An 11,699-nucleotide genomic window follows, 5' to 3' on the forward strand; every position below is an offset into this window, starting at 1 on the left:
ACATCAAACACTGAAACACTGGTGCCAGAAGTGTTTATAACATGTTGATCTTTAACGTTTCTTGCAGCTCTGTCGGATCCCAGCAGCAGACTGTCGACGTCTCCTCCTCCTCCTGCCATCGCTGTTCCTCTGCTGGAGATGGGCTTCTCTCTGCGTCAGATCACTAAAGCTCTGGAGGCCACCGGTCAGTTTTTACTCTATAATAATGCTCCTTCTTCTAAAAGAAAAAGTTTTTAAGATGAAATTAGACCTTTAACAGTAGTGCACACAGAGTTCAGGCTTACCGGTGTATTTCATTACACAACATTCGGACGACTCTGTTTCAGGCGGGACCCCTTTCAGTGTTGCGCTTCCTGCCGCTCAACAAACAGCAGAAGATATTTGCCTGCCAAGCGAGTTGCCATGACGATAGTTCACGCATCACATCCTGGTTTTTAATAATGAGTCAGTAAACTCAGCATCGTCTGACGCAGGCTGGAAACTCTGCACTTTTATTTACAGTTAAAACATTTCACCGTGTGTTTCAGCTTCTGTTAAACTAACAGAGCTGCGGTGGCTTCCTGTCTAAGCTTTTCAAAATAAAGTGCATTTTCTGACGCAGGTTTCCACCCTGCACTTTTATTTACAGTTAAAACATTTCGCCGTGTGTTTCAGCTTCTGTTAAACTAACGGAGCTGCGGCGGCTTCCTGTCTAAGCTTTTCAAAATAAAACCTTTGTTATTGTGCTCTTCTTATTATCATTAAACAAAGTTGGGGCTGTAAATTACGGGAGATTCCCGGGAGAAAAGACATAACGGGAGATGAGTCTAAAATACGGGAGGAAACCCGGGAAAAACAGGAAGTCCACTCTGATATTACTAATATTCAGTCATCATTACAGTAAAATAGTCCATCCAAAATCAATCTGCTTCAGTAGAGTAGTAATTCCTCTCTCAACCAGTAGAAGATGTGAACAGCTGATTATGCATGAAAAAAAAATACCGTCATATACTGTGAAACCTCTTTTATTTTGAAAAAAACGTGATATACCATGAAACCGCTTTTATTTTGAAAGATACCATGATATACATTTTTGGTCATACCGCCCAGCACTACTTAACAGTACGTCAGGGTTAAAATAGTGCTATCTTAATATTTTGGGTATATTAAATGTTTCTCATGTGTGTTCCTGTTTGTCTCCAGGAGCTCGGGGAGAAGCAGACGCTCAGAACATCACGGTGCTCGCCATGTGGATGATCGAACATCCGGGAACAGAGGACGAGCACGACGAGCCTCATACCAGAGGAGGAGGCGGAGGAGGTGGAGGTGGCGGAGGAGGGGGAGGAGGAGGAGGAGGGGGCAATGTTGGTAACGACGGGTCCGACTCCTCCTCCTGCCCCGGGGCGATGGCTTCCTCTGGAGGCAAATCTCTGGACAGGAGCTCGTTCCTGTGCTCACCTGGAGACATCGCCAGCGCCGACGCCTCGGAGATGGAGGAAGGCTTCAGTGAGAGGTGCAGCAGAGTTCTTAACCTTTAAACGGGCCTTACTAGTTATGTCATTTGCACCTAAAGTAAGGAAGGAAGGAAGGAAAGGAGGGAAGAAGGAAGGAAAGGAGGGAAGAAGGAAGGAAAGGAGGAAGAAGGAAGGAAGGGAAGGAGGGAGGAAGGAAGGAAAGGAGGGAAGAAGGAAGGGAAGGAAGGGAGGAAGAAGGAAGGAAAGGAAGGAGGGAGGAAGAAGGATGGAAAGGAGGGAGGAAGGAAGGGAGGGAGGGAGGGAGGAAGGAAGGAAGGAAGGAAGGAAGGACAGATGAAGGAAGGAAGAAAGGAAGGACAGATGAATGAAGGAAGAAAGGACAGAAGGAGGGAACATTTACCCTAACAGCTGAACTTAGATCTGAGGAAGGAAGGAAGGAAGGAAGGACAGAGGAAGGACCCGGGAGGAAGGTTAAAGAGTCTGTATCTCCTGGTGCACGTTGTCTGTTTAAGGGTTAAAGAGTTTATATTATGGAGCTTTTCCACTACACAGTTCTAGCACGACTCGACTTGGTTTTACTTGGTACCTGGTGCTATTTTAGTACTTGCTCTGCTGAGGTTCCAAGCGAGCCGAGCCGATACTAAAATGTGATGTCATCAGTCTGCCGGCCGCTGATTGGTCAGAGAGTCGTCACTGGAAGAGTCATGAGCCGTCCCACACAAGAATCAAACCCGGCATTTTTAACCCTCCTGTTGTCCTCGAGTCAAGGAAGGAAGGAAAGGAGGGAGGGAGGAAAGAAGGAAGGAAGAAAAGTAGGGAGGAAAGAAGGATGGAAGGGAGGAAGAAGGAAGGAAAGGAGGGAGGATGGAAGGAAGGGAGGAAGGAAGGAAGGAAGGAGGAAAGAAGGATGGAAGGGAGGAAGAAGGAAGAAAAGGAGGCAGGAAAGAAGAAAAGTAGGGAGGAAAGAAGGAGGGAAGGAGGGAGGAAAGAAGAAACGTAGGGAGGAAAGAAGGAGGGAAGGAAGGGAGGAAAGAAGAAAAGGAGGGAGGAAAGAAGGAGGCAAGGAAGAAAGGAAGGGTTAGGGTACCACCAACAGCGTTACAGCGATTCGGTTTCTCTTCTCTTTGCTTTGTGTGTGACAGAAAACCTCATACAGCAGCAAGTACACCATCGCCTCCATGTCCTCCATTGTTTATGTGTTTGTGTCGCGTATAAAACGAAGTCACGGCAGTTTAATGCAGCGTTGCTATGACGACTGTACCCACGTTGAGTAGGAACTATAGTAAAAGAAAAGGTTCCTGGGACCAAACCGAGCCGAGTCGAGCCGAGTAGAGATAGAACTGTATAGTAGAAAAGCTATCAGATCAGATAATGAAAGCAAACGTGTGTTAATAAAGTGTGTGTGTGTGTGTGTGTGTGTGTGTGTGTGTGTGTGTGTGTGTGTGTGTGTTTGTGTGTTTGTGTGTGTAGTCCGGAGGGTTTGGAGCAGGACAGTGCAGCAGCTTCCAGCGGAGCTCCTCTCAGAGGTCGCTCCGCCGTCGGGAGGAAACATCGCTTCGACCTGGCTGCTCGCACGCTGTTAGCCCGCGCTGGTGAGAACTATCCTCAGAAATCTTCCTTCCTTCCTTCCTTCCTTCTGTCCTTTCTCCCTTTCTCCCTTTCTTCTTTCCTTCATTCCTTCCTTCCTTCCTTTTTTGCTTCCTTCCATCCTTCCTTCCTTCCTCCCTTTCTTCCCTCCTTCTGTCCTTCCTCCCTTTCTTCCTTTCTTCCCTCCTTCCTTCTGTTCTTGCTCCCTTTCTTCCCTCCTTCCTTCTGTCCTTACTCCCTTTCTTCCCTCCTTCCTTCTGTCCTTACTCCCTTCCTTTCTTTCTTTCTTCCTTCTTTCTTTCCTCCCTTCCTCCCTTCCTTCCTTCCTTCCTTCCTTTTTTCCCCTCTCTCCTTCCTTCCATCCTCCCTTTCTTCCTTCCTTATTTCCTTCCTTCCTTCCTCCCTCCCTCTCAGAACACATATTTATTCTTACTTTCACTGACACTGCTGTTCTCTGCTGTTGTATCATGAAAATGAATAAAATTCGAATGATAAAAGAAAAGATTTATCCCTCTTCTCTTCCCTTTCTCCTCCCTTCCTCTTCCCTTTCTCTTCCCTTTCTCTTCCCCCTCTCAGCCGGACTGTACCGCTCGGTTCAGGCTCACCACAGCCAGTCACGTCGGGAAGTCTCGGCCCTGCAGCAGCAACAAGACCCGGGAGCCCTTTACGACTTCAACCTGGACGAGGAGCTGGAGATGGACCTGGACGAGGAGACGATGGAGGCCATGTTCGGCCAGGACCTCGCCAGCGACACCGACATTCTGGGAATGTGGATCCCGGAGGTACTGGACTGGCCAACATGGGTGTGTGTGACTTTATGCTTCTGGCCCAGCGGGCTGCATCAACATCCTGCTGCTAACTTCCTGCTTCACTGCTACCTCACAGGAAACTCACATGTGCACGCTCAAACCGCCCGCTTCATTAACCAAAGGCTAGCGTACGACGGAGCTGTAGGGCCAAACTAAGAGGGGGAAATAAATAAATACGATTATGGAAATTACAAGAATAAAGTCGTAATATTACCAGAATAAAGTCGTAATGTTAGCAAAAAATTACTTTATTCTCGTAATTATGACTTTTTCTTGTGATATTACGTTTTTTTCACATAATATTTCTCGTAATATTACGACTTTTTTCTCGTAATATTACGACTTTTTTCTCAGAATATTTCTCGTAATATTACGACTTTTTTCTCAGAATATTTCTCGTAATATTACGACTTTTTTCTCAGAATATTTCTCGTAATATTACGACTTTTTTCTCAGAATATTTCTCGTAATATTACGACTTTTTTCTCAGAATATTTCTCATAATATTACAACTTTTTTTCTTGTAGATCTAATATTTTGACTTTTTTTCTCGCAATATGACTTTTTTTATCGTAATATTGCGACTTTATTCTTGTAATATTATGACTTTTTTAACGTAATATTGCGACTTTATTCTTGTAATATTATGACTTTTTATCGTAATATTATGACTTTTTTATCGTAATGTTGCGACTTTATTCTTGTAATATTATGACTTTTTTATCGTAATGTTGCGACTTTATTCTTGTAATATTATGACTTTTTTTATCGTAATATTACGACTTTTTATCGTAATGTTGCGACTTTATTCTTGTAATATTATGACTTTTTTTATCGTAATATTACGACTTTATTCTTGTAATATTATGACTTTTTTTATCGTAATATTACGACTTTTTATCGTAATGTTGCGACTTTTTTCTAGTAATACTATGACTTTATTCTCGTAATAATGACTTTATTCTCTTGGTCTGGCCCTAATACTCCGTCGTACTATTGCGACACTCACACTGAACACCTGAGCTTTATTTCCTGTCAACGTTCGCCCCCTCTGTTCGTCTAAGCGGCATGAAGTAAAAAAACTAAACACTAATAAAAAGCGATTACTGGATGTTTGGAGATTTAACTCATTAACTCAAAGCTGCCATCAACTCATTGTTTCCTAGTATAAATCATCACACTATCTAAAGCTCCCCAAACTCTGTCCTATGTCTGTGTGTCCTATGTGTGTCTTTATGTGTGAATATGTGTGTGTGTGTGTGTGTGTCCCATGTGTGTCTTTATGCGTGTATGTGTGTGTGTGTGTGTGTCTCTGCGTCTCACATCTCGCAGCACGTATGTGAGACGGACGATCGGGACGAGGTGGTGGTGTGCGAGCTGTGCGAAGCTAACGTGGCTAACTTCAATCAGCACATGAAGAAAAGCCACCCGGGCTGCGGCCGAAGCGCCAACCGGCAGGGTTACCGCAGCAACGGCTCCTACGTGGACGGCTGGTTCGGAGGGGAGTGCGGCAGCGGGAATCCTTACTACCTGCTGTGTGGAGCCTGCAGAGAGAAATACTTAGCCATCAAGAGCAAGGCGAAAGTTCCCATCGTGGAGAGGTGAGAGAGAGAGAGAGAGAGACGTCCTTCCTTCTTTCCTCCCTCCCTACTTTCCTTCCTTCTACCATCCTTCCTTCCTCCCTTCCTCTTTTCCTTTCTCCCTCCCTCCTTTCCTCCGTCCTTCTCTCTTTCTTTCCTTCCTCTCTCTTTCCTCCCTTCCTTCTTTCCTTCCTCCATCCGCCTTTCCTTCCTCCCTTCCTTCTTTCCTCTGTCCTCCCTCCCTTCCTCCTTTCGTTCCTCCCTCCCTCCTTCTCTCTTTCTTTCCTTCCTCTCTCTTTCCTCCCTTTCTTCTTTCCTTCCTCCATCCCCCTTTCCTCCACCCTACCTTCCTCCCTTCCATCTTTCCTTCCTCCATCCCCCTTTCCTCCCCCTACCTTCCTCCCTTCCTTCTTTCCTCTGTCCTCCCTTCCTCCTTTCCTTCCTTCTTCCTCCCTTCCATCCTTCCTTCCGCCGTCTGTCCTTCCTCCCTCCTTCTCTCTTTCTTTCCCTCCTCTCTTTCCTCCTTTCCTTCTTTCCATCCTCCATCCCCCTTTCCTTCCTCCTTTCCTTCTTTCCTCTGTCCTCCCTCCCTCCCTCCCTTCCTCCCTCCCTTCTTTCCTCTGTCCTTCTTTCCTCCCTTCCTCTTTTCCTTCCTTCCTTCCTTCTTTCCTCTGTCCTTCTCTCTTTCTTTCTTTCCTCTCTCCTCCCTCCCTCCCTCTTTCTTCTGTCCTTCTTTCCTCCCTTCCTCTTTTCCTTTCTCCCTCCCTCCTACCTTCCTTCCTTCCTGCTTTCCTCTGTCCTTCCTTCCTTTTCTTCCTCCCTTCCTTTCCTCCCTAACTTCCCTTCCTTCTTCCTCCCTTCCATCCTACCTTCCTCCCTTCCTTCCTTACTGAAATAAATAATGAATGTTTTATTTCTGCACTAATTTATATTATTATATTATTCAGATATAAAGGACAGGCTCCTGACCTCCTGGGGAAACAGGACAGTGTCTATGAAGGTAAGCTTGTGTTATGAACACCTTTAATGTGATGTGATGTTCGTCTCTGTCTTTGATTTCATATCCCGTGTGTTTCTTATCTCCGCCCCTCCCACAGAGGACTGGGACATGCTGGACGTCGACGAAGACGAGAAGCTAACAGGAGAGGAAGAGTTCGAGCTCCTGGCCGGCCCGTTGGGTCTGAGCGAGCGAAGGATCGTCCCCGAAGCCGTCCAGTTCCCCGACAGCGACCCGCTGGGAGCCACCGTCGCCATGGTGACGGCCACCAACAGTATGGAGGAGACTCTGCTGCAGATCGGTCAGTGTTAGCTTATAACTGAACGAAGGCTTTAACCCTTTAACTGTCTCTTTGTGGATTAATCAGTTAAAGTCTGTGTGTCTCTGTGTGTGTGTGTGTGTGTGTGTGTGTGTGTGTGTGTGTGTGTGTGTGTCTGTGTGTGTGTGTCTGTGTGTGTGTGTCTGTGTGTGTGTGTCTGTGTGTGTGTTTGTATGTGTGTGTGTCTGTGTGTGTGTGTGTGTGTGTGTGTCTGTGTGTGTGTGTGTGTCTGTGTGTGTATATGTGTATGTGTGTGTGTGTGTGTGTCTCTCTCTGTGTGTGTGTGTGTGTGTGTGTGTGTGTGTGTGTGTGTGTGTGTGTGTGTGTGTGTGTCTCTGTGTGTGTGTGTGTGTGTGTGTGTGTGTGTGTGTGTGTGTGTGTCTCTGTGTGTGTGTGTGTGTGTGTGTGTGTGTGTGTGTGTGTGTCTCCAGGCTGTCAGACGTCGGTGGATAAGAGTTCATCGGGCAGAGTGACCCTCGGAGAACAAGCGGCCGCCCTGCAGAACCCTCACGACCGAGTGATGGCTCTGAGGAGAGTAACGGCCGCGGCTCAGGTGCTGCTGGCCAGAACCATGGTGATGAGAGCGCTCTCCCTGCTCTCTGTCAGGTAACTTTTTTATTTACTTTAATCTTGCTTCTGTCTCAGGCAGTACGTTTACATGCAGCAACAAATCGAAAGACATGCATAAGACCGGATCACTTGTCTGAGTATAAATGGCCGGAGCATGGCTGACTCCGCTACGCTATGTGTCGCTGTAGCTCTCTCAATAAAGAGCCATTTCCTGTTGACCTCTACTTAACAGCAACAACAAACTATCTGACGGCATTCAAATAAAGATTAGCGTACGAGGAGATGGACGATGCTACAGTAGCGTAACATTTCCTGCATTATTTTCTTTCTAATGATTCATATAAAAAGAACAACAGATCTTTTTAATACGACGTCTCCTTTGACTTCCGGGTGAAAAAGCCCCAGGGGAAATTCTCGAGCATGTGCAGAATGCAAAATCCGATTTAGATACGATTGTAGAGTATACATGCCGTTAAAATGCCGACTGTGAACGAATTATCAAGGCGTTCTCATCTGATTTTGAGATGTCCGTTATGGTTTGATGTAGATCGGACTAAGGTGTTTATAAGCATTTTAACCCTCCTGTTGTCCTTGAGTCAAGGAAGGAAAGGAGGGAGGAAGGAAGGAAGGAAGGAAGGAAGGGAGGGAGGAAGGAAGGAAGGAAGGAAAGGAGGGAGGAAGGAGGGAGGGAGGAAGGAAGGAAAGGAGGAAGGAAGGAGGGAAGGAGGGAAGTAAAGGATGGAGGGAGGAAAGAAAGAGAGAAGGAGGGAAGGAAGGAAGAAGGAAAGGAGGGAGGAAAGAAAGAGAGAAGGAGGGAAGGAAGGAAGAAGGATAGGAGGGAGGAAAGAAGGAAGGAAAGGAGGGAGGGAGGAAGGAAAGAGAAGGAGGGAAGGAAGAAGGAAAGGAGGGAGGAAGGAGGGAGGGAGGAAGGAAAGGAGGAAGGAAGGAGGGAAAGAAGAAGGAAGGGAAGGAGGGAAGTAAAGGAGGGAGGAAGGAAAGAGAGAAGGAGGGAAGGAAGAAGGAAAGAAGGAGGGAGGAAGGAATGAGAGAAGGAGGGAAGGAAGAAGGAAAGAAGGAACAGTCAAAATGGACAGGGTCAATTTGACCCGGGAGGACGACACAAGGGTCCAAAAAAAAAAGTCCAAACTATGTCTGATACAATCAGAAATTTGTTTTTTTTTGCTGCATGTAAACGTACTGATTGATTTTATTTTTTAAATGTATTTAATTTTTTAATGTTTTATTCTAGTAAAGCACTTTCTGAGATAAGATGATCTACTAAATGCATTTATTAGTAAACGTATTATTATCATGAGTGGACAAATCGGCTTAATCAAACACACTAGCTACAATATTAAAGTATTAGTAATACTAAGGCACCCAGCTAACCTTTTCCCGAATCATAAGATTAAAAAAACTGACTATCAAAATAAAGTAAGCCATCATTTTAATTTAAAAGATGCCATAATTACATAAAAAGTCTGAATAAAACAGCTTTAACTCAGTAAGATTGGCATAATAATGGTGAATTCTGAGTGATGCATATAGGATTTTATTCATTTGAACCGTTTGAATGAAACCAGTAAAACATTTAAAGCCTTTTATTCTTATTATTATGGTTTATTTAATATATATACATAGACTGTCCGATGCAGGTATCACAGTATTTAAAGCAGATGCTGATTTGCAACAGCTGTCTCTAGTTGGGCTGAAAGTAAGAGCTTAAAATAGTAAAAATGAAAAGAGGTAAATTAAATAAAGCTGTATAATAAATAGCTTCCTGTTTGTTAGATAATAAATTATTTCTCCTCCCTCCTTCCTTCCCCCTCTTTCCTCTCAGCGGCTCCAGCTGCAGCCTCGCAGCCGGTCTGGAGTCTCTGGGTCTGACGGACATCAGGACTCTGGTCAGGCTCATGTGTCTGGCGGCGGCGGGCCGAGCCGGTCTTTCCACCAGTCCCACGGCGGGCTCCGGACACAGTGAGAGACCTCGAGGAGCCGCCAAGGCCAGCAAACCCATCTCCTGTTTGGCTTACCTCAGCACAGCAGTGGGCTGCTTGGCCTCCAACAGTCCCAACGCCGCCAAGCTGCTGGTGCAGCTCTGCACTCAGGTACAAGATCATAGATCACCATCGTACTCAACAGCTCAGATCTGCTTAAACAGAACAAACTCATCTTCATTCAAGGGCCACATACAGACCGATTTGATCTGATGAGGGCCGGATTATTAACAAGATGGAAGGAAGGAAGGAAGGAAGGAAGGAAGGAAGGCAGGAAGGAATGAAGGCAGGAAGGTAGGTAGGTAGGTAGGTAGGTAGGTAGGTAGGTAGGTAGGAAGGAAGGAAGGAAGGAAGGAAGGAAGGAAGGAAGGAAGGGAGGAAGGAAAAAAACAAGACAGGAAGGAAAGATGGAAGAAAGGCAGGTGGATGGAAAAAAGAGAAGAAAAGAAGGAAGGAAAGATGGAAGGAAGGAAAAAAAGAAAGGCACAAAAGATGGAAGAAAAGAAGGAAGGAAGGAAGAAGGAAAAGAAGACAGGACGGAAATATGGAAGGAAGGAAAAAAAGACAGGAAGGAAAGATGGAAGAAAGACAGATGGAAGGAAGGAAGTAGGAAAAGAAGACAGGACGGAAATCTGGAAGGAAGGAAAAAAAGACAGGAAGGAAGTAGGAAAAGAAGACAAGATGGAAATATGGAGGAAGGAAAGATGGAAGGAAGGAAAAGAAGTCGGGAACAAAAGATGGAAGAAAGGGAAGAAAGACAAATGGATGGAAAAAAGAGAAGAAAAGAAGGAAGGAAGGAAGAAGGAAAAGAAGATAGGATGGAAATATGGAAGGAAGGAAAGATGGAAGAAAGATAGATGGAAGGAAGGAAGGAAGCAAAAAAAACAAGACAGGAAGGAAAGATGAAAGAGACAGATGGAGGAAGGAAAGATGGAAGGAAGGAAGGAAGGGAAAAAAACAAGACAGGAAGGAAAGATGGAAGAAAAAAAAGAGAAGAAAAGAAGGAAGGGAGGAGGGAAGGAAGTAGGAAAATAAGACAGGACGGAAATATGGAAGGAAGGAAAAAAAGACAGGAAAGAAGGAAAAAAGACAGGAAGGAAGGAAGGAAAAAAAACAAGACAGGAAGGAAAGATGGAAGAAAGGCAGATGGATGGAAAAAAAGACAGGAAGGAAGGAAGGAAGACAGGAAGGAAAGTGGGCCGGATTGGACCCCTTGGCGGGCCAATTCTGGCCCACGGGCCGCATGTTTGACCCCCCTGGTTTAAAGCGATGGTTCGGCATAATTTCGACCTAGCGTCATACGCACCATGACGTCTCTCTAAACACAGCCTCAGCCCTTTTTATTCCCCTTGGTGGCAGATTGGTGGAGTCAGTCGAATGGCTTAGTACTGACTAACTGAATTTCCCCTCGGAGATGAATAAAGTCATTTTGAATTTGAATTTGATTGGACATTAAAAGTGCATTGTTTCCAATTGTCCGGGGGGGGGGGGGGGCGGGTTGTAGTTGTAAATGAACTCTATCTATTATACTATTATCCGATTATTCAGTTCTAATGCCTCATCTCTATTTCTTTCCTTCATCTCTCAGAACTTGATCTCCGCGGCCACCGGCATGAATCTGACCACCGTGGACGACCCCATCCAGAGGAAGTTCCTGCCCAGCTTCCTGCGGGGCGTAGCCGAGGAGAACAAGCTGGTCACCTCTCCTAACTTCGTGGTGACGCAGGCGCTGGTGGCCCTGCTGGCTGATAAAGGAGCCAGACTCAGACCTGCTTATGACAAGGCTGACATGGAGAAACGAGGTTTGTAGACGTCAGGAGGAGATAGAAATAGACCTGTCACGATAAAGACTTCAAGTCAAGGAAGGAAGGGAGGAAGAAGGAAGGAAGGAAGGAAGGGGAGGGAGGAAAGAAGAAGGAAGGAAGGAAGGAAGGAAGGAAGGAAGGGAGGAAGAAGGAAGGAAAGGCGAGGGAGGGAAGGAAGGAGGGAAGGAAGGGGGTGGAGGAAAGAAGGAAGGAGGGAAAGAAGGAAGGAGGGAAAGAAGGGGAGGGAGGAAAGAAGGAAGGAGGGAGGGTGAGATAAAGGAAAAGAGGAAGGGAGGAAGGAAAGAAGGACAGAGGAAAGAAAGAGGGAAGGAGGGAGGGAGGAAAGGAGTAAGGAATGGAAGGAAGGAGGGAAGGAAGGAAATGAAGAAAGAAGGAAGGAAGGAGGAAAGAAGGAATCCTTACTTCTTTCTTTCCTTCCTTCCTTCCTTCTCTCCTAAATTCCTTCCTCTTTTCATCCTTACTCCTTTCCTTCCTTCCTTCCTTCCTTCCTTCCTTCCTTCCTTCCTTCTTCCCTCTTTCTTTAATTTGTCCTTCCTTCTTCCCCTCCACCCTTCTTTCTT

General features: G+C 45.7%; 1 protein-coding gene across 1 annotated transcript in view; it reads left to right on the plus strand.

Annotated features, from left to right (window-relative positions):
• LOC128365837 (probable E3 ubiquitin-protein ligase HERC1) overlaps positions 1 to 11,123 on the plus strand; it is a gene marked incomplete at its 5' end in the record, with an annotated part of 63,350 nt that extends 52,227 nt beyond the window's left edge. The window contains 10 exon segments of the mRNA XM_053326482.1: positions 68 to 184; positions 1,183 to 1,492; positions 2,925 to 3,046; positions 3,618 to 3,844; positions 5,183 to 5,451; positions 6,378 to 6,430; positions 6,528 to 6,728; positions 7,178 to 7,352; positions 9,157 to 9,424; positions 10,902 to 11,123. Of these exon segments, the coding sequence (XP_053182457.1) occupies positions 68 to 184; positions 1,183 to 1,492; positions 2,925 to 3,046; positions 3,618 to 3,844; positions 5,183 to 5,451; positions 6,378 to 6,430; positions 6,528 to 6,728; positions 7,178 to 7,352; positions 9,157 to 9,424; positions 10,902 to 11,123 (1,964 nt within the window).
• Positions 11,124 to 11,699: the final 576 nt, after the last annotated feature.

The sequence above is a fragment of the Scomber japonicus genome, chromosome 1 (genome assembly GCF_027409825.1).
Source record: "Scomber japonicus isolate fScoJap1 chromosome 1, fScoJap1.pri, whole genome shotgun sequence".
Lineage (NCBI taxonomy): Eukaryota > Metazoa > Chordata > Actinopteri > Scombriformes > Scombridae > Scomber > Scomber japonicus.